This window comes from Telopea speciosissima, chromosome 1 (genome assembly GCF_018873765.1).
Source record: "Telopea speciosissima isolate NSW1024214 ecotype Mountain lineage chromosome 1, Tspe_v1, whole genome shotgun sequence".
Lineage (NCBI taxonomy): Eukaryota > Viridiplantae > Streptophyta > Magnoliopsida > Proteales > Proteaceae > Telopea > Telopea speciosissima.
This window is the reverse complement of record NC_057916.1, coordinates 5,561,021-5,584,103: the sequence shown is the minus strand read 5'-3', so window position 1 is coordinate 5,584,103 and position 23,083 is coordinate 5,561,021. Positions and strand designations below refer to the sequence as shown.

Genomic DNA, 23,083 nt, shown 5'->3' with positions numbered 1-23,083 from the left:
TTCTTCAACTTGAAATGCTAATTGGTTTACTTAAAAGCTAACTTTGAATGATTTCTTAAACAATGATATTAAATTTGTGGTGTACACACAGCTGTACCAGGTCAATTAAATTGACTGGGATGATTAAGACAACTAAGTACTCTTTGATGACAATATACAAAAAAGAATAGGTAATTTGGGAAGCCTCTCTATGTGGAATTGCATTTCAAGTTAGAGAAAACTCAAATGCACTTAACAATTTGCCTGCCCATGGCTCAATTCGAGGCTCTGTTTTGTAGCAAGGACAATGGAAATTTTTTTTATGTAAAATAAATTTCAGTTGTGTTAATATTTCCACTTTTATTTTGCCAATGTTGAGTTTGAAATTCTAAACAGATTGTCAATGATAAGCCAGAAGAAAGTGAGGATAACGTCAAGTCATCATGCCCTAGGCGACACACATTCTACCAACCTTGGGATTGTAGTTCATTCGGTTAAAACATCGACCTGTCAAGGCGGAAGTTGTAGGTTGAATCCTGTCACTTAATATCCGATGAATCCATCAATTTCTCTTTGTATTTTCTATAAAAAAAAAGATGGGAGAAAACATACCGTAGAGTTATGTAGTGTTCATAACAATGAAAATTGGGGAAATTGGATACATGTTGAGTGTTTGTGAAGAAAACATACAGCAATGCTGCTAACAGTTTGTTTAGTAAAACAAGGGTGAAAGATCTCTGCTTGGTGGCACCCCTTACACTCTCTCACAAGACATTATAAAATGATGCCCCTATCCCTGAGTGGATATCCAGGCACACTCTACCATTGGCCCAAATGATGGTGTAGAGTCCATGCGACTAATTAGCGATCTCATGTCTGTAAACAATTATGAAGATGACTAGACATTGTGATTACTTGGTGTAGGATGCTTATTAAAGGTCTACTAAGAGAACAGTCAATGACATTAATTCCAACTTTCGAGCTGTACTATGACCATGAATAAGCAAAAGTTGGAAAAGTGTCGTAGTCTAAGCCTTCTCACATAAATTTTGTTTTTTTTTGTGAAAAATCTTCTTTGTTTGGGAGCATGGCTCCTACACCTACGTGTGACCCAATCAACACCCCCCCTTTGGTTCAATTTACGCAGAGGTAAGGAAGTTATTTTATAGAGGGGAGAGAAACAGACACGAGGGAGCCATGCTGCTGGACATGAAGTTTTCTTCTAGTTTTTATAGAAAAAAAGTTCCCTGAACCATGAGAAGAGGATATACAAATGTTCTCTCTATCTTTCTTCTTCTCACATAAAATGACTTTGCTGCCCTCTTATGTGTGAAACCATTTTGCTGTAATGAACACCTCATTATTGTACTCTTTATACTGTTTGCTAAGACAGCCTTTTTCTTTTTCTATTAATTTTAAGGGAGAAAGGACACTAACCATTGCTGCAGCGCAGCATATGCCTATGCCTACGCACAGCCACATGAGAAATGTCTGGTACAACCCTTCGAAACACGGAAAGGATCAGGGTTATATCGATCATTTCATGTGAGGTACACGCCACACTGCAGCACCGGTGCGTTCCTTTTCCCTAATTTGAAAAATTAAATTAAAAATAAATTCTGTGAAGAGCCGTACCCTACTTGCTATAAGATAACCCTCTCCCATTTAAATCAAATGGAGAATCAAGACAAACAGAACAGGTGACAATTAAGTAATTAACATATTAAAGTAACCACAATGATGAGGCATGAAAAAGTATGGGTCAATGAGTCAACAAAAAGTCAACTCCGTGGAAGGTTTTTTTTTTAAAATTAAAAAATTAAAGTAGCAGGAGAACAATGAAATGGGCAAATTGGGTATATTAGGATTTACAGGGTCAACCTCAAAATTATGGCAGAAATCAGGGGCTTTTGGGTATTTTCTTCTTTTAAGGAAAGAGAAATGCAAATCCCCTTTGCTCTTTGCTTGCCAGTTGAATGGAAACACAAGAGAAAGAGTTAAGAAGTACGAAATAATCGACAAACACTGACAACAAAGTCAACAGGAAACAAGTCTTCAATTGTAGGCTTTGTAACAGCTTTTTTGCATTTGCGAATACCCTCAAAACGGTTACAGAGTTGGGGAAAACACAACAATTGCCGATTCCTCTCATTACCATTTCTTTATTACATCTATTATTTTGTCAGAGTGGAAAGGTGTTTGTACATGTTCTCACCTTCTCAATTTTCCTTGTTTCTATATTTCCATTTCTCATAATAATACTTGTGCGAACGAAGAAAAAGAAGAAAAAGAAGAAAAAGAAGAAAAGAAGAACTTCTTCAGCAGCTTCAACAACCCAGCTTGTCTCTGGCTTTTCTTTTGCCTTTGTATTCTAAAGTAAAGGAGATTGGTGGATCGGTAAGAGAATTTCTAAAATACCTAGCCTAATTTTTTCTGTTCTTTTTCATCTTCTTCTCTCTCCACCCACTCATCTTTCCTCTCTGGGGAAGGAATGGGGAGTTTATTATTTTGGGGTTTTGGACTTGCTTTTGATGGTGGGTTGTTGTTTTTAAGATCGGATTGCTGGTTTTTGTGATGCAGTTTGTGAAATTCGGGGAGAAACAGTGGTTTGGAGCAAATTTCGATTTGAGGTTTTGCAGAATTGGTAGATGTTGAGAATTTAGTGGAAGAGGTAGAGGTGGTGGAGGTTTTTATGGATAAATTATGTTGCTTTAATGCTGCCTATTCTCAGGTGAGCAAATTTACCCTGTTCTGGTTCTTACATAGTGATTCTTTGTCTTATATATATATAATTCGTAGTAAATTATATGCCATGGAAGTTAGGTTAGACTCTAAAAGAGCATAGGACTAAGTTGAGTGGTTTTATTTTTTGGCCGTTTCGATATTATTTTGGAGGTGGAATCTATTCTCGCTCCACTTTTTTTCCGCCAGGTTCTCTGTACTTCATTTAGGGTTGAAACTGAATTCTGGGGGTTTTAACGAGAGTTGATTTTATTGAGGGGAAATTTTTATAGAGGTTGCTTTCCATTTAAATGGGCTGGTTCTGTCCCTATACGCAAAGCTTTCTGCTTGGCTGATTCTATAATAGTGTAATATTGTATGTCAGGATGATGGTATTAACTGTGTAAAAATTTCCCTTTTTTTTTTTTTTTTGGTGCAATGTAAAAATTTTCCTACTTGTTTGAAGTTCAATTTCCACTTTTGGAGTAGAATACTGTTTTTGCCTCGGGAATTTTTTTTTTCCTGGTTTCAGCACTGAGCCCAATTTTGAGATAAGTAATGCCACAACTTGAAAACAATTCTCTCCCTCTCGTGGCTTCTTTTCAATGGGATTGCTTTGTTGGTTTGTTTGTTATAGTTAAGATTTTTAGCTCTATTTAGTGTATACCTGTACCTTTCTACAAAAATTTGGAAATCACCCCTCTTCGGAGCTTTTCCTTTCATGTTTAACTCATTCTCTCGAAGTTAAATTAAGAATTCTGTCTTTAGTTAATAGGAGGACGCTCGACAAGTGGCTCTGGTAAGGGGAGAAGCAATCAGGGACCAATCAAGTATGGATTTAGCCTCGTGAAAGGAAAAGCAAATCATCCCATGGAAGATTTTCATGTTGCTAAGTTTGTTCAGAACAAAGGACATGAACTTGGGCTGTTTGCTATTTATGATGGTCATTTGGGGGATAGTGTACCGGCGTACTTACAAAAGCATTTGTTTTCCAATATCCTAAAGGAGGTAGGTTGTTTGTTTGAACTCTAAGGTTTGAGTATATATGTTTGGGCTACTTATATCAATTTCAGAGGTTCTAATTGTATATTATGTGTTTTATCAATGTAGGAAGAGTTTTGGACTGATCCCAATAGATCGATTTCAAAAGCATATGAGAGGACTGACCAATCAATTCTTTCCCATAGTCCTGACCTTGGACGTGGTGGATCTACTGCTGTTACTGCAATTGTCATAAATGGTCGAAAGTTATGGATAGCTAATGTTGGAGACTCACGGGCAGTTCTTTCAAGAGGGGGACAGGCAATACAGATGTCTACAGACCATGAGCCCAACACTGAAAGAGGCAGCATTGAGAACAGAGGTGGCTTTGTGTCAAACATGCCAGGTTCCTCAAAACAACTATTCTAACTTTAAGTCTATTACTTGTTCTTGTGATTGAGAAGAATATATGTTTATGCATGAATTAATTATTTGGAAAAAGATAGACAGGGTTTTTGCTTTTCTAAACCACTAAGTGGGATATTATTCTATGCATCTCTCTTTCTCTCTCCCTATCCTTGCCTTCTCTTTTGCTACTCTTTTATCTTTTACTGCTATAAGTATTTGACGAACTAAATGCAATTTTTGGAATTCCTTTTCCTCATTTCAATTTGCTTGACGTGCATATGTTTTGGTCTTTTTCAACTTGTACATAACTATACACCAAAATGACATTTGGTATCTGTCATGAGCTATGTTTTATGCAAGAAAGGTTCATTAGTAGAATTATAGCATTGACCAAAATGACCTATTATTTTATTAAATTTTCAATCATGGCTTGCTAGGTGAAAAAGACACTGATATCGGTTGCAGCATGGATACAAGGTGTCTCACACTGTCCCTGCTGTGAAATATTTTGGCTTATATGAAAAACTGAATTAGTTGTATGGAAGCTGAAATGCTATAAATTTATGCATGCTAACATGAGGGCAGTCATCCCTTTGCATGAGGTTACTGAAGTTACAAGATGGTGTCAAAAATATGTATTAATCTTCCAATAGGGTGGACTACCAATTTGTGTCAAACTTATCAGTTGATACCATTGAACTCCTCCAATGCAGAAGCCAGTCAAGCGAGGAGAGAGTGCTCATAGATCAGCTTGACCGCTTTATGGTTGTAAATCAGGAGTGGTTTTAGACCAGCTTACTCTTCATTGGGCTTATCCCTTGCTGCTCGTTCTGGCGCGCGCCTTACTAATAATTAGGCAAAAGCGAGCTTTTGGCTTGCCTTGTTCTGGCAAGCGCTTTTATTGATGGGTAAGGCTTTTCTTCGCTTGGTTGACCTTGTCAGAAGATTATGACACCACCAAGAATCCTTGCACCACTCTAGCTCTGTCCTAAAAAATCCTCCTAAATTCCACAACATAGCAAATGATGTTACCCCTCAGGCCAGGCCAGTTAATCTTTGTTTTAACCTAAATGAAGACCATGAAGTAAGACACAATATAAAATACTCAATCGTAAGACTGAATTTCTTGTGAGAGGTGTGGGCCAGTATGCATTCTTGTGGTATTTACTGTAGAACCATTTCCAACTTACTTTGTTCGTAAAGAAAGTTACCTAAATAAGGAGATTTAAGTATCTTTTCCTTATAAAATGTATATTGACCTCTCCTGCCCTTCCAGAAATAAAGAAATAATTTAACAACATACATCTGCAAGCACCAAAACTTGGATATCTCTCAATTCCACCCTTGACTGCAATATATCTCAATACTAAACCCCTCAAAATGGGACTCGTGTTCTATTTGTTTCATGGATCCTTGGGTGTATGCTGAATTGATGATGGTTTGACCTTGGAATCTGCATATAAGAGTTTATGCAACTTGTTCGTTGGATGTTAGCGTTACCTGACCTCTGTAAGCTTCTTTCTGATTCCATAATTTATATGTGAGGTTGACACTCATTTCATTTGTATTTGGAGTTATTATTAAGTGACATGTTTTTGAAGATCTTTATAACAATTTGAACACCAAGGAAGGGGGGAAAGCTATCTATAAAATATCTAAAATGAGGGAAAGGAAGAGTAGAGATCTCGACAATGTTAGATGTATTAAAAGTGAAGATGGTAAAGTACTAGTAAGGGATGAGGACATTAAGAAGAGATGGGAAGGTTATTTCTGCAGCCTACTAAATGAACACACTTCGAGTAATAGTATTTCGGAAGATTGCAATATCCATGAAGACACTACATGTCGTAGATATAGATGAAGAATTAGGATGTTTGAAGCAAAAGAAGCTTTAAGGAGGATGAAAGTTGGCAAGGCACAAGGCCCAAATGAGATCCCAATAGAAGTGTGGAAGAGCTTAGGAATATGTGATTTATCTTGGCTAACCAAGCTGTTTAATAAGATTATGAGCTCAAGGAAATTACCAGATGAATGCAGGAAAAGCATCGTGGTTCCGATTTACAAAAATAAAGGTGATATTCAGAGTTGCAATAACTATCAAGGTTTAATATTTCGCGATATATCGGTATCTCGGGCCTACCGAGATATCCAAAATATCACGAAATATTCCCGAAATATTGCATTTTTTCTGCAATATTTCAGGAGTCCATCTCGGGGGGTATTTGGCCATATTTAGGACTGAAACTTCATGGGCACCCTTATTTAAGCTAAATAAACACATTTAAACCATAAAATTGCAAAAACATGAATTCAAATTGGTGTTTTGGGTTTGCACCCTTGATTGACATACGATCGCCGACCCTAATGTATAAATAGTTAAATACACATTGATTAGGCAGTTAAAGACATAAAAGAAATGTAAACAAACTAATTAAAACTCATAAGACATAATTCATAATCATATTCTCATAAACTCCATAATAGATTAATAGTCAATAACTCAAAAGTCAAAACTCAATAGCTCAAATGCTTAAAGCCTTAAAGGCAATACACAAAGTATCAAAGTCACAACTCACAAGTTCACAAATCAGTGAAATCACAAATTCACAACTTACAATTTATAACTTACAAGTGCTAATAATAGTTGTTGTGCCTCCCTGGATCAATCCCACTCATGCCCCGCTAGAGTCGACATCCATTGTTCTCTGTTTGAAGGACATATGTGGACCACGGTATAGAATCGGAGAAGAAACGAATGTAGTCATCCACAAGTGTCATGTAAATGGAGTCATCAACATACTGTAGGTATCCAATCCTAGGATATATGCTAGGGTAACCAATCGATCCAGTCTGTGAAGAAGATGATCCAATGTGATATGATGTCGGCGACGGCGCAAGAGGCGTTGGCATTGGCTGCATGTATGGCTGGTGAGGTTGGTAGCTAGGCCCGCTAGGGTATGCAAAGATGTCATCTTCAAAAGATGATTCAATATGTCCCTGGGACTGGGATTGGTAGTCATAGTCCCCTACCCCACTAAACTGCCCATATGATGATGATCCATATCCATATCCACCGTAAGGTTGTGATGCACCATAATCCAATGCCAATGGAGTGGTATGTGCGTCAAAAGATGGGGCACGCCAATGTCCAGTCGGTCCTCCCTCCCTATCACCCATACTCAAACCACCAACAGAGCTAGATAGGTCATCAATGTCCATGTGATCAGGTTGCAATTGTGTTTGTCAACCCATACGCTTCCTACTGTATGGTTGTAGGGGGCGTCCTGAGGGTGGGGGTGCGGGGGCACGTGCTCCGTGGTCCGTATCTTGTGTGGCATGATCATACTGTGTCTCTCCAGTGAATCGGAGTGGCTCTACAGGCGCCATATCCTGGCCTACCACATAACGCTTTCGCATGCCGTCAAAATCTTCACCACCATCACCTCCACCACCACCATCACCACCACCCCCACCACCATCACCACCACCCCCACCACCATCACCATCACCATCACCACCACCAGCATCACCATCACCACCATCATCATCATCTGAGGACTTAGACTAGTCTTCATCATCAGCAACATTGCCACCAGTGGGCTGGAATGGTATGGGTGAGGCTTCCCGTGCATGTATCTGACCCTCGTCAGCCATATAATCATCCACATCAGCACCAATCTCGGAAGCTATCACGGGGTCGGGCCTACCTCCCTCCTGATCCAACACTGGCTCACCTCTATCTCTCACCCAATCCACAATAGGGTCCTCATCGTCTGAGTCAACTTGAAAGATGTCAGCGAGATCAATAGTGCCCCTCTGTCCCTCATGTCCCATGCGTATGTGTTGCAGTTTCAGCCTCAAGTTGTAATGCACATACACCATGTCAGATAAACGTTGAGACCCCAATCTGTTGCGCCTCTTGGAGTGGATGAGTGCAAAGGTATTCCAGTTCCTCTCACAGCCAGATGCGGAACATGTTTGGGCAAGGACTTTGATTACTATTCTTCTTAAGTTCTCAGCCGATTCCCCATACAACACCCACCATTCAGCTGCATTACAAGTTTACAAATTACAACAAAAAGGACATGTGTCAAATGTTGTTTCACCTTTCAACTTTCAAATTTCAATACATATGTAATTTAAAACTTAAAAGAATTACCAGCATCACCGCGTGCTCTGCCTTGTATCGTAGCATCAGTTCCAAAACTTCCCAATGCATCCCTAAATATCTTGATCTACACCCATGTGGAAAATTAGTAAGTACTTCTTCACTGCTTGTTTGAAAGCATCAATAAGTTGAGTTTCCAAATGAATTGTAAGATTCACCTCATTGTTGCAAATTGCTTGTAGTACACCATCTGGCTTCAACTTCTTCACTATTTGTTTCACAGCATCAATAAGTTGTGTTTCCAACCCAAACCTATTGTTATATTGATAGTTAGGGTTCAAGTAGTATGTTGAAATTTGACATATAGAATAGAGATATTGTTAAATGCATAGGTAATTAGTAAATAATAATACTATAAATTAGTTAAATAAAACAAATTTACTCACCAGCCTTATGCAGTGGATGCATAAGTTGATTCTTCCAACGAGTGTTGATGATATCCAAGAAGTGTTTGCTATTGCGAAGAGCCACACTGTAGATACTATCTTTCATTAAGTCCATTGCAGCATATAGGACTGGCATGGTTGGGCCCTTGAGAGCGGAGTTAGCAATATGTAGAACTTTAACTACTGGCTCCAACACTTTCACCACTTTGCTTAGTTTTGACCAGAAGTCCTCAGATGACATGGTTGCTTGTGCTTCTCTCCCAGTTGCAGTCTTAGAACCCTTCCACCCAAACCACTCCTCAGAAGCAAACATACTTCTCAGCCTCGCCTTCTTTGTCTCAATGCTTTTTAGGGCAATGTAGTTGGTGGTAAATCTTGTGATGCCAGGCCTAATCAAGTTACCCCCACATTTTTCCCTCAGTAGATTGAGTGCATAGGAGTGGTTGTATATAAAGTTGGTGACTTGTCTTGCACTTTCAACCACAGTCTTCACCAACTTTAACTTTCCCATATCCTTTAGCATTAAGTCAATGCAATGGACTGCACAAGGAGTCCAGAAGAGTCGGTACTTATTGTTGTTTATCATCTTCTCACCGGCCAGCTTGAAGTTGCTTCCATTGTCCGTTACAATCTGGACAACATTCTCAATGCCCACATCTTTTTCCACTACTTTCTTTAACAATCTATAAATGTATTTCGCATCCTTGATATCTTTGGATGCATCCACAGATTTGAGGAACACTGTCCTCCCATCACTATAAACTATGAAATTGATGATGGACTTTCTTGTAGGCCTAGTTCATCCATCTGCCATTATAGTCACCCCATATGTCTCCCACATACTCCTCATCTCGCTAATGTACTCATCAATCTCAGACTTTTGTTGAGGTAGATAAACATTCATTACCTCATATGGGGTGGGGCCCTTGAATCCTGGGCCAGCCTCTGTAATGGTATCTATCATGGTATCATAATGGGGGTCTTGTGCAGTGTTTGCTGGGATGGTATGGTATAGCATCCACTTAGCTATTGATTCTTTAACCAATCCCTTCATCCCCTTCCATGCTCCTTTGATTCTTGGTTGACTGCTTCCTTTCTTCTTATGCCATTTAGGATCTAATACTGATGGTGGTACTGGTATTGGTAGAGGTGTTGGGGCTGCCCTCACACTTTGTGATCTTCTAAAAGGATTGAAAAATCTAGAACCTCTAGAACTGCCAGCTCCTCCACTACCCCCTACTCTCTGTCTCTGCTGATCATCTTGAAAACTTACTCTACTCCTTGAAACAGTTCGCCTAAAATCCCTAGCCTCCTCTGCTGTTTGTATGTCATCATCATCATCATCGGCTTCCTCCTCCCATTGAACTCCTCAATGTATCCTCAAGTTGTTCTCTTATCCTTTGCTTGTCAGCCTTCCTCTCCTTCTTTCCCCCCAAACTGTCACCAATTTCTCTAGCTACTTGAGTAGGCAACATCTTTAGATCCTCCAGTCAGATGTTGTTTAAGTCTACTGGACCCACCTCCCAAAAACTGCATGTGACAATAGTTACATTGGGATTTTCTCTTATCCCCATCAATGGGAGTGCCATGCAACCATGCAATGTCACCCCTATGCTGGCTGGCTGGTCTCTTTTGTTCCCTCTGTTCTCTTTGCTCCCTCTGCCCCCTCTGTTGACTACTTTCCCCCACTTTTTGCTTGCCCTTCGCACGTTGTCTATCATGATCCGCCATAATAATACTTTTTTACTGCAATGTAAGTAACACAAATAATTAAAAAACTTAATGTAGATGCACTTCAATTGACACTTTTAGATTACTAATACACTTGTATAGTTATTTAATATTTTTCCCCTAACCCTTATATTTTTCATATAGTTAAAAACAATTTTTTATATATAATGTTAATATAAATATTGACCTAACACAACAAAACCGAAATTAGTAAACATAATATATATGTAATGCATTTCAAAACATGTAGAAATTACTTTCATATTTTTTCATTAATTTTCAAACTTAAAACTTATATTTTTCCTTATTTATTTCTTTTTTAAAAATTTTTTTTAATATATTTTTCTTAATTTTTGAAAATTAAAATAATTATTTATGGGTAGAAAAATAAATTCGACATCGTGAAGCCGTAGATCAGCCATTGGTGTCTAACATATATTTAATTTATTACCATCTAAGTCATATTACCCCTAATTATTTCCTATTTTAGTTGTAGGAAAATGAATTTTTAAAACTAGTAAATTTAAAAAAAAAATACATATGGAAAAAAAATTTCGACACCGTGAGGCTGTAGATCGGCCTCCGGTGTCTAACATATATTAATATCATCACTATACAACATGTATTGAACATACTATTTTCAAAAAAATTTGTTTTAGAGATATAGGATTTACCTTAAATAGTGAAAAAAGGCTTGGAGGATGAGCTTAGATGAGCCTCCGACGTGTTCCCGGCGACAAGGAGCTTGAACAATGCTTGGATGATGCTTGGAAGGAAGGAAGAAGAGCAAAAAATGAGGAAGAAAGGCTTAAAATGGCCTCTGGAATGAGTTTCTGCAAGTCTCGGTCGATATATCGACTGAGACTTTCGAATTTTGGAATATATGCATGGGCTCACGTGACTTTTTTTTTTTTTTTTTTATTATCTAAAACAGTGTATTTCGTCGATATTTCGTGACTCACGAAATATCGTCGATATCTCACGAGATTTCGACCGAAATCTTGTATTTTTTCATTTTGGAATGGTATCGCGTCTCGGACAGCTCGAAATCCACGAAATATCACGATATATCGCCAATATTTCGCGAGATTTTGAACCATGATAACTATAGAGTCATAAAACTAATGTCATGCTATGAAATTATGGGAAAGGGTTATTGAAACCCACTTGAAACAAGAAAATATTATTATGGAGAAACAATTTGGTTTTAGGCCAGAAAGATCCACGACGGAAGCTATTTACCTAATTAGGAGACTTATGGAAATGTTTAGAGATTGCAAGAAGGATCTCCATATGATCTTTAGAAAAATCCTATGACAGAGTCCCTAGAGAGTTAATCTGGCAAGTACTAGAGAAGAGATGTTTCAAGTAAATACTAAATATGTGGACATAATTAAAGACATGTATGATGGTGCGGTGACAAGTGTAAGAACGGTGGGGGGGCCAAAGTAGTGAATTCTCAATTACAATTGGGTTACATTAAGGATCACCTTTAAGCTCTTATTTGTTTGCGCTTATTATGGTGAGGTTCCTTGGTGTATGTTTTTTGCTGATGTTTTTGTAGATGAGACAAAAGCAGGGATTAATGCCAAGTTAGAGTTATGGAATGTGACTTTGGTTACACTAAGACGGATAATGAGGTGGTGAAACTTGACGAGAGGGAGATTCCGCAAAGTGATTATTTTAGGTATCTTAGGAGTTGCCCCAAAATGACAAACTCCGAAAGAGTCGCTTTAGGTGGTATGGTCACATTCAAAGGAGACCTAGGGACGCCCCAATAAGGAGGAGTGATATGATTCCGATTGAAGGAGCTAAAAGAGCTAGGGGAAGACCTAAAATGACTATAGGAGTAGTGGTGAGGAAGGACATGCGTAGTCTAGGTCTGGTCCCAAGTATGACCTCGGACAGAGCCTATTAGAGGGCAAGGATCCATGTCGCAGACCCCATTTAGCTGAGATTATTTTGACGTGTTGGGCTGTGCCTTTTGCCTCTTACTATCTTTCATCTTTCTATTTATTTCCAATCTTCTATTTGTCATTTTCCTTTTCTTTTCTCGGCTCTTGCCCCATCCCTCCTCTCCAATCTTTTCTTCCCTTTTTTGAGTATATATATGTCTTCTCTACTCTGTTTGTTTGGATCCATGTAGCCGACCCCATTAAGTTGGGATAAGGCTGTGTTGTTGTTTACCTCAATCATAAATATCGAAGTTGATATAGATGTTTCACAGAGAATTAAAATAGGATGGATGAAGTGGAGAGGTGAGTCCAGAGTTTTGTGTGATCAACATATTCCTTTAAAACTTATAGGAAATTTCATAGGACAGTCATTCGACCGGCTATGATGTATGGTGTGGAATGTTGGGCAGCTAAGAAGCATCATATAAATAAACTCTGTGTAGCGGAGATGAGGATGTTGAGATGGATGAGTGGCAAAACTAGGAAGGATAAAGTAAGGAATGATCATATTAGAGCAGGTTTAGGAGTAGCTCTGATACATGATAAGCTACAAGAAAGTCGTTTGAGGTGGCCATAAAAGTGGTGAGAAAAGAGATGCATAACTTAGGCCTTGAATCATGTATGACCTCGAATAGAACTGATTGGAGGGCAAGGATCCATGTCTCCGACCCCATTTAGTTGGGATAAGCTGAGGTTTTGTTGTTGTTGTATTAAGTGACATGTTTTGATGGAAAACTGTTCAACTTCTTTTCAATCCTGTCAATCAATCAATTCCTTATGTAGAGCTACGGAGGTTGAGGATGGACTCTCCCCTCAATCCGGGTTAAATGGTATCACTGATTCTTGCAGGTGTTATTTTGAATGAGAAAACATCAGAGGAAGGCTTGATTAGAATTTTTATCCTTATATGAGATATTATTCTGCTCTATACTCACTCAACTCAACCCAATGAAGCCTTATCCCAACTACTTGGGATCAGTTGCAAAAATATTATTCTGCTCTATCTAGGGCCGTATCTCCCAGAACTCATTTTTTTACTTCTCTCTGCTTCAGCACGAGTTATTTTGACTTTAACTTTCTCTGTTTCTTTTATTTGTGGCCATCAGTCTACACGAAGCTTTTTAGCTGCGACATTTTTTTAGGGGAGAGGGGAGGGAGTCAAATTAATGAACAAAAGTGACATAAGTAGGATCTCATGTCACCTCATGTACAGGATATTGGTATACAGGTCAAAGAATGTATGAATAGTATAAACATACCAAGATAGCAACCAAGATTTGTCTTGAGTAAGAGACAATCTACCAGCCAAATATTCATCGCATTTGATCCCTTGGCAAAGGTTGCCAATGGAGCTGATGACAGTCAATATTGTTTATGAGGCTTTTTGCACTAAAGTTTGGGAATTATTTGGAGCACCTAAAGAGTCTTGTATTCCTACATATTCCAACTGATCCATACTGAATATAGCTTCCTTACTTCGTTTCCTCTTCAGTTTAGCCAGATGCAGGATAGAGAGTAACTCTGATTATGTTCGTTATGGGGCCTATAAAGAAAATCCAAAAGTAGCTAGGGTTGCTTGGGAATCAAGAGGATGTGAAACACTAAGATAAATGGTAAAGTGGTTCAAGTATGATGTATAGTGCTGAGAGAATAATGGAGGACTGGTAAATGTTATAAATTAGGGTAGAACCAGTGCATGCCCGCTACTGCAGGGTCTGGGAGGGGCAAATGTACGCAGCCTTACCCCGTGCTTCGCAGGAGAGGCTGTTTCCAAATTTTGAAGCCACAATCAACAGGTTGCAATAGCACACCTTAACCATTGCGCCAAGGCTTGCCCACTTATAAATTAGGATAGAAGAGGGAGTAAATAATGAGGGATATTTAAGTCAATCCCGTAGTGGGCGAGCCTTGGCACAACGGTTAAGTTATGAAATTACAACCATCAGGTTGCCGGTTACGGGTTCAAAACTTGGAAATAGCCTCTCTGCAAAGCGGGCTAAGGCTGCGTACATTTGCCCATCCCAGACCCTGCAGTAGCGGGAGCCTTGTGCACTGGGACACACTTTTTTATTCAAATCAACCCCAAATTGGGCCAAACTTAGAACATAAGAAAATTGGATAATCAATTCTCCATGTCATGAGTTATAGTCGTGGAGTTGAGTTTGAATCTACTTCAGTCATAGAGTCTGAATAGGTTTAGTTTCTGTTTACAAGTCTTAAAATATGCATGTAATCCATCAATTATGATTTAGATTGAAATTTGAGTTGAGTAGAGAGAAGGGAACCTTGTAAATACGTGAACATAATTAAAGATATGTATGATGGCATGGTGGATAGCGTAATATCTATGGGGGGTCAGGGTAGTGAGTTCCCAATTATGCTTGGGCTTCATCAAGGATCAACCTTAAGCCCTTATTGGTTTGTACTTATCATGGATGATTTAACTAGAGACATACAAGATGAGATTCCTTGGTGTATGCTTTTCGCTGGTGATATTGTGTTGGTGGATGAAACAAAAGCAGGGATTAAAGCCAAGTTGGAGTTATGGAGATCTATCTTGGAATAAAAGGTCTTAAGATAAATAGAACAAAGATGGAGTACATGGTGTGTAATTAAGGTTTAAAGTATCGGTAAAGGGTATCGTATTGGTCGGGTGATTTTAAGAGATGTATCATATCATATCAAAGATATGTATCAAATGCTATAGATACACATGGAAATACACTTTTGGAACAAAAAACAATATAAATAAGCAGCATATAACATGTATTGAAATTGTTATAAAGATGAGCTTTCTTACATGTTGTTATAGTCTATAGCCATGAAGAGTGTCGAGGTGTTTTAAACTCATATCTGGAAGGATCTTTAGGAATAGGAGCGACAAGGATGCTGTTGTGCACTGACCGAACATAAGCACAATATTAACCCTAGTCGAAATATTGATGGTAATGTCTCCTACGCAAAGTAGAATCGTGTGTACTGCTTTGGAGTGGCCAATGCCGGTAAAGCAGTGAGTTGTGGTTGTGCCTTACCGTTTCTATTACTTCCATATCCTGAAGAAGCCCCATGCCCATAGCCCGAAGAAGCATCTGAAGCATACTGTTCATGGCCTGATGAAGCACCAGCATGATTTGAACTCATGTTCAGTGACCCCATTCCCCTCGTAAGCACATCACTATCATGTGGATCGACGAAACGCTTACCCTTCCGATGTAAGCTTGTGTCTGTTGGCGAGTAGCCGAGTACCATGATCATCATCTTGGGTTGCATGTGTGTATCCTCCCTCACATGTGAACTGCATCTGCATCTGCATCTCAACATAAGACTGTGAAGCCCCACCACCACCATCATCATCAGCAGCAGCAGCAACAACAGCAACACCACCACCATCACCATCACCATCACCACCTTCATCAGCATCACTATCATGTTGGGTTCCTTCCTACTGAGCACCTGACCTCGTCCTCCTAATTAAACCTTCATCAGAGCTACTATCATCCTCTTCTAGGTCTTGTGCTTGTGTTTCATCATCATCATCCATTTGTCTAATGATGTTCTCTATGACTAGATTAGGTGCAGTTGTTTGCTGATCCTCACTCAACCTATCCATCACCAATACCTAGTCGGTGTCTTCTATCCATGCTCTAACTAGATCTTCTTCAAGTATGTGGTTTATTTCAATTGGGTTGACATCTACTTCCTCTCCTTCTCTCTCCAACTCTAAATAATCATCTTCAACTTCATATTATAATGTACATACACTAACTTCTCCAGTTTTACATAACTAAAATGAGTGCAGGGTTTGGTGTGTATCAACCTAAATGTACTCCAGTTACAGTCGCAGCCATTAGAGGATGCCATTTGGGATAACCTGAATTGCAATCGTCATTAAGTGTGGAGCACTAGTACCCCCATAATTGAACCTCCAATCAGCTGCACAATGCTAATTCTAATATTAAATGTTCGTTGTGGTCGAATAGGTTGACTTCCTCTCAACTGCTCATTTCCACTCTTTCTCCCTTGTTTCATGTCACGACTAACGCATCACCCACACCAAATCTAGATCCTCCTCTGCTTCCATATCTGAATCTTCATAATCCTCAATATCCTCCATCAAATTAAAATGTTGCACATTGTATGCAGTTAGTTGTTGCCTACTTTCGTACAATAAGCCCACCCAATATCTAGTTGTCATGGCATCTTCTTAAACACAAAGCTAAATATATAAAAATCATAACAAAATAGATCAAGTAAAGCATATGCTGCATTTCATGCATTGCAAGTATTTTTCAAAGTATATTAAACCAATTTGAATCAATTTTTAATTTTCTAAAATTATTTTCAAAATACTTTTTATTTTTCAGAAAATAAAATATGAAATAATATAGTAACTTTTGACCCCAAAAAAAAATCAATCCAAGGGTTTATCATGCATTTCAGCCATTCCATGATTTTGCCAAACTACATTAAAGGAGTAAAGATGAAAAAATCCTTTTTTTTTTCTTTATTTATTTAATATTTTTTAATTCCAGAAATATATATATATATTAATAAATAATAATCACTGCAACATTGCAGTTCATAAATATAATGTATATCTGCTACATATATTTTTCCCACTAGTATAGGACTTGGTTTTGGAAGAAATATAAAAAAGCTCCCTATTGAAGAAATTCCATTTTTCTGTAAAAATTCATGGATTTGAGTACAAATCCTTGCAAATGATCAAGTTTGATGCATTTACTTAGTTTTATCTAAATCCATGGATTTATAGCAAAAAATTAGAATTAAAAACCATGATTTGAACAAAAAGAAAGTTTTTTTTTTTTAAGAACCTACCTTTTCCTATGAAATCTCTTTCAACCTTTGATCTCAGCTCGTTGGATGATACAAAGGATTATGTTTTTGCACTCCTTGATTCATTTTTGAATGTTGATTGGAAGCCCCAACCCCAAAAGTGTGAAAAAACAAGATTAGAAGCAAGATTCAGAGTTTCAAATGAGGGTTTTGCATCATTTTCCACTAGAACAGGTTTTTTTTTTTGGGGTCAAGGCTAGAACAGGTTATGTCTCGGGTTTATGAGTGAAAAAGGGGTTTTAATGGGAATGTATCGATATGTATCGATCGATACATATCGATGCGTACAAAGGCCCCATGAACCCATTTGTTGATGGTATTAATACAATATATTTATTAAAAAAAGAAGAAGAGATGTATCGGTTAGTATCATATCGATACAGACCGATATGTATCAGGTAGTATCGTATCGATACAGACCGATACGTTTCAGTAACGGCTGATACTGTAAACTGCGTGTGTAACTTTAGCCACACTACAATGGTTAATGAGGTGGTTGATATCGATGATAAAGAGTTCAAAGTGATTATTTTAGATACCTGGGTTCTATCGTAAGTAAAGAAGGCGATATAGAGGATGATGTTTCCCAAAGCATTAAGAGAGGATGGATGAAGTGGAGAGGTGCAACCGGTGTACTGTGTGATCGGCATATTTCCTTAAAACTCGATGGAAATTTTTATAGGACTTGCCATACGACCGTCTATGATGTATGGTGTGGAATGTTAGGCAGTTAAGAAGCGACACGTAGATATAATAAGTGTGGCGGAGATGAGGATGTTGAGATGGATGTGTGGCAAGACAGGAAGGATAAAGTAAGGAATGTCCATATTAGAGCTGAGTTGGGAGTAGCCCCTATACATGAGAAGCTACAAGAGAGCCGTTTGAGGTGGCATGTTCATGTTCAGTGGAGGCCTTGGGATGCACCAGTATGGAGGAGTAATTTGATTCAGATTGGAGGATATAAATGAGCTAGGAGCAAGCCTAAAATGACCCTAGAAGTAGTGAGGAAAGGCATGCATAGATTGAGGCTTGTCTCAAGTATGGCCTCGAATAGAGCTGATTGGAGGGCAATGATCCATGTTGCTGACCCCATTTAGGTGGGATATTCCTGAGTTTTTGTCGATATTGTTGTGCTCTTTTCTTTTTACTAGTTTGTTTAATTGTTTTTTGTCTTTGCTGGATCCATGTAGCCCACATAAGTTGGGATAAGATTGATTTGTTGTTGTTGTATTGAGATTTGAGTTGAATACTTAGTTTGTATGAGATGCCTGGTGCATTGTATGGACTGATTGCAGCTTGATGGTCGATTGCTTTTCTTTATCCTCTCTCTCTCTCTCCCTGCGAGATTCATCCCTGGCTTCTCTTTATCAGGTTTGATTATCTCTTTTTCCCTCTTCTCCCTCTCCATTATTATTCCTTCTCTATTCTTTGTTTCCTTCTTGTTTATTCTTGTTACACTACTTTCCTGCACTTGCATTACTGCTTGGGTTGGGAAGAAGTTGTTAGATCACCCTGGTTACGAACCCATTCAACCTCAGATTTTGGGTGTTAGTGCTCCTCCCTAGGGCAATCTAATCCTGGGTTTTTATCCCCAACAAGCCTCCCTATAGTGATGACCACACCTGCAACCAGGTCTGGTTCAGAGCTTACCACCTTATCTATTTTCAGAAATTTATTTCCAACTTATGAGATGATGATTTGGCCTGCGATTGGGTGCAAGTATGTGAGGATCCTGAGTTATGAGCTCACCCTGAAATTTCAGTCCAAACGGATTTAACTTTTGAAAAGTTCCTTTTCTTGAAATCAAACCCTATTCTAATGTGGGTACTTTGTATTCGATAGGAAGAAGAAGACAAATCTTCTTATTTATAATAAGGACTCCTTTCTGTTTAGTTACACTAAAGCCCTTGCATTCTGAGTTTGTTTTGTATTATTCCCCATTTTTAAAAAAAATTCCAAATTAGCCTTTTTATTCACTTTTGCATCCCTGGTCCTGTTTCTTGCCGAAAGAGGTCCTGAACTGTTACAGAAAATTACGAAATTGCCACTGTTTCTTCATACTTGAATTTAATCTCTCTGTGGGGCCCGTAGTGACCCAAATTTTAAGAGTTTTATAACTTGGGGTTGCATTACATCACTTCAACTAATAGATAACAGACCATATTACTGAATGGTATGTATGGCTATGGGTTTCATATGGACTCTGGTCCTGTACGTTTTCCTTGTTTTGGTAGCCTGTAAGGTACACTTATCCCCAAAAAGAAAATATCGTCTTTCAAATGTCTAGTATTTGGTTACCTGTTATTGTAAGGAGCATCTTCCTGAGCATACCCAAAAAAAAACGTCCCAGTGCACGAGGCTTCCGCTACTGCAGGGTCTGGGAGGGGCAAATGTTCACAGCCCTACCCCATGCTTCGCAGGAGAGTCTGTTTCCTGAGAAAAAAAAAATACACAAATGAGAGAAAAAACCAGTTTGAACATCCCTTTTTATTTGTACAACAACAACTCAGCCTTATCCCAACTAACTGGGTTCGGCTACATGGATTCTTGTCCTCCAATGAGCTCTATTTGAGGTCATACTTGATACAAGACCTAAGTTATGCATTGCTTTCCCACCACTTCTCCTAGAGTCATTTTAGGTCTTCCCCTGGCTCTCTTAGTTCCTTCAATCTGAATCAAATCACTCCTCTGTACTAGAGCATCCAAAGGCCTCCGTTGAACATGGCAATGCCACCTCAAACGACTTTCTCGTAGCTTATCATGTGTCAGAGCTACACCCAAATCAGCTCTAATATGATCATTCTTTACTTTATCCATCCTAATTTTCCCACAAACCTTAGAGTCAAAACCAGCGAAACCAACGAAATTGGTCAAAATTTCGACCGATTTCGTTTGACATTGTGCATTTTATATAAAAGGATTATATCGTTTTGGTCAAATGTTACTGAAATTATACAATTGTGGAAATTTTACCGAAACAGCAAAATTTCGACTGAAACCTGGAACTTTTACATATCACTTAACATTCCGTTCAACATCTTGCGAAACCGAAATATTTCACAAATTTCGCGAAACCTGGAACCTTGCTTCTAAATGGCTCTTGGGGTTCGGATCTAACACAAATAGTTTATGTAGACTATTAGTAGTATAGAAATATTTCTGCAGCAACAATTGGGACACGTCAAGTATATACCAGTCATGGGTGGGGATATTGTATGCTATTATGGCAATTCAGCGGGCTTCTGTTTATCAGTTGTACTGTCATGTGATGGTAGAGTGATACCTTGGGAGGAACTTTGTACAAAAGACCCACTTTTTAAGCTTAAATTTCCCGATTCTTGCATTTTAGCCTCTGATAAATGCTCAAAGGTGGCAGAGGCCATCACATTCCAGGGCCCAAATAGAGTTTAATACCCAGGTTAAGGAGGGCTGGAAACAAGTGGGAACTGGCACCAGTCCTTGCCCTAGTTTCTGCCAGGAAGAGCTCACTACAGCCATTTGGACCAAAGAATATTGAAACTAAGGCTGGAGGATCGGTTTCTTTGACTCACAGTTTCATGCTCTCACCCCTTCATGCCCCTTGAAGGTGCAATCGGTAATTTTGGATGGCAACTCTCTTCCATCTTCTGACTGTTAATCTTTTGACAAGCGGAGAATGGTTCTCTTAAATATCTGTACAATGTGACTGAGACTATCAAAACTAGTTATCATTTTCTAATCTCTAGTTCTGTTCCAAATGAGGTCTGGTCTTGTTCCCCTGAACTCTGAGATTTTGGGCATATCTTGGTATTCAGTCTTTGGCACAGCAGATTCAAGATTGATCCTAACCAGTCCAGTATCCCCAAACCAGAAAAATTTGGTCACACACTTCAGCTGCCTGTTCAGTGTGAAAGGAGCAACATAAGGGCATCTATAACCAGATTATGTATTTGTATAAACCAGTAAGTTGGCATGTCATTGGAGCTCAGCATGTGAAGACCTTTTAGGCATCTCAGCTGCAGAAACTAGATCTAGCTGGAACTTCTTGTTTCACGAACCTTCTGTTTATTGTATTGCCTACACATATGATCCTAGTCTTTTGTTTTTTTAATTGACTGATTACATATATTTTTTTTGGGTGAATAAAGAATATAATTACTAAAGAAAAAGAAAGGGGCCCCCAAAGGGGAAATACAAGAGCCCACGGCTAGGAGAGCATTAGCTAACAGGAGCTAGAAGAGAGAGAAACATTAGAGAGACCCCAGGAGACAACAATAAGCCTGTTCCTGGGGGTGTCCTTACAAAAAGAGGGAGGGCCAGACAGCAGCTTTGAGGAGATTTCAAAGGAAATGGAATCCCAAATCTGCTGAAAGGTACGCGATTTGGAGAAGAAATTGGAGCTTCTTCAAATTAAATTCATTTGACTTGCGAAGGGGGAAATAGAGCTTCAGTTCTAGTTATACGTTTCAGGAGACATCTCATTTCCATTTCAGGCCCATGTAATCCTCGAAGTTGTTTCTGCAGAAGTCACACACTTTTTTTGTGTTGCCCATTTATAAACTTTGTATACTGGGGCTTCTTTTGACTTATCAAGGTGAGAAAGAAAAGAAACTATTCAAAATCTTAAAACCATTGGGAAGCTTGTGAGCTTCAGGTCTAGTTTTAGGGTTCCGGTGACGAGCCAAATCCATTTCTGGGTGCATATAATACTCAAAGTTATCTGGTCCATCTGTGTTTAGAAGACTCCACCCGAGGGTTGATATTTATGTGGAGGATTAAGTCTTTACCATTCAGGAAACAGCCTCTCTGCAAAGCAAGGGTAAGGCTGCGTACATTATGAGCCTCCCCAGACCCCATAGTGGCGGGAGCCTCGTGCACTGGAGACACCCTTTTTTTATTAAGTCTTTACCATTCAGATAATTATTGTGGTTAAATGCCCAATGCTTTGAGCTTGTTCATTTTCAGCTTAACTACTTGGTGTAATGTGAACTGATAGGGGCTTTGGTTTTGCCATTGTCCCTGTCAACAGAATTTATGAAGAGTTTGTTGGTTGTTTGATGTCCATATAATCTTAAATTCATTTTTTTTAAAAATCAGGGGATGTCCCTAGAGTAAATGGCCAGTTGGCTGTTTCGCGTGCGTTTGGAGATAAGAGCCTAAAATCACACTTGCGGTCAGATCCCGACATACAAAATGCAGATATTGATAGCAATACTGATCTTCTCATCCTTGCAAGTGATGGACTCTGGAAGGTGACACATCTTGTCCCAGAAGTACCCATTTTAACATATACTTGTGTACATACTTACGCATAAATTGTATATATTTGTTGATTCTTGTTGATCCAGGTAATGAGTAATCAGGAGGCAGTTGATATTGCAAGAAAGATCAAGGACCCACAGAGGGCGGCTAAGCAGCTGACAGCCGAAGCAGTAAATAGGGACAGTAAAGATGACATATCTTGTGTTGTTGTTCGGTTTAGGGGGTAAAGCATGAGAGAGTTATTAAACCCTGGCTGCGATATATACCTTAGGAATTGTTTCCGTGGATACCAATCTATAGATCAACCGCAATTATGGAATCGTTCTGAATAGGGTGGTCACCATGAAAACCCAGCATAAGTGTGGAATTACTCCACAGGAAGGTGTTATTACTCTCCTTCCCATTTCCTTTCCTCCGTCTCTTGTATATTTTTATTCTCCTAGGTTGTGTGGCTTGATAGTGTTTGATTTCTTCTGAGATATGTTAGTAATCTGGTGTATACCATCAGTTCCCCCCCCCCTCCCTCTCTTTGGGTAAATTTTTTAATCTGCAAAGGACTGCAGAACTGTGTGTAGTGGACACGCAGGATTCTTTTCAATTAATGAATGAAAAGTATGGTTTCGTTGTTCATAATGAGAATCTTAGACTCCGTTTGG

The 23,083-nt window shown here is 38.8% G+C and overlaps 1 protein-coding gene across 2 annotated transcripts; it reads left to right on the top strand.

The window, feature by feature from the left end:
* The first annotated feature begins 1,994 nt into the window (after positions 1 to 1,994).
* Positions 1,995 to 23,057, top strand: LOC122648526 (probable protein phosphatase 2C 9). 2 transcript variants are annotated; one of them, XM_043841736.1, is made up of 6 exons: positions 1,995 to 2,376; positions 2,560 to 2,710; positions 3,469 to 3,708; positions 3,811 to 4,087; positions 22,263 to 22,417; positions 22,514 to 23,057. In XM_043841736.1, the coding sequence occupies exons 2-6, from the start codon at positions 2,672 to 2,674 to the stop codon at positions 22,652 to 22,654; spliced, it is 852 nt and encodes a 283-aa protein (XP_043697671.1). In that variant the 5' UTR covers positions 1,995 to 2,376; positions 2,560 to 2,671; the 3' UTR covers positions 22,655 to 23,057. The 2 variants fall into 2 exon arrangements, with proteins under 2 accessions (XP_043697671.1, XP_043697673.1); XM_043841738.1 differs by having other exon boundaries at positions 2,305 to 2,355.
* The last annotated feature ends 26 nt before the right edge of the window (positions 23,058 to 23,083 follow it).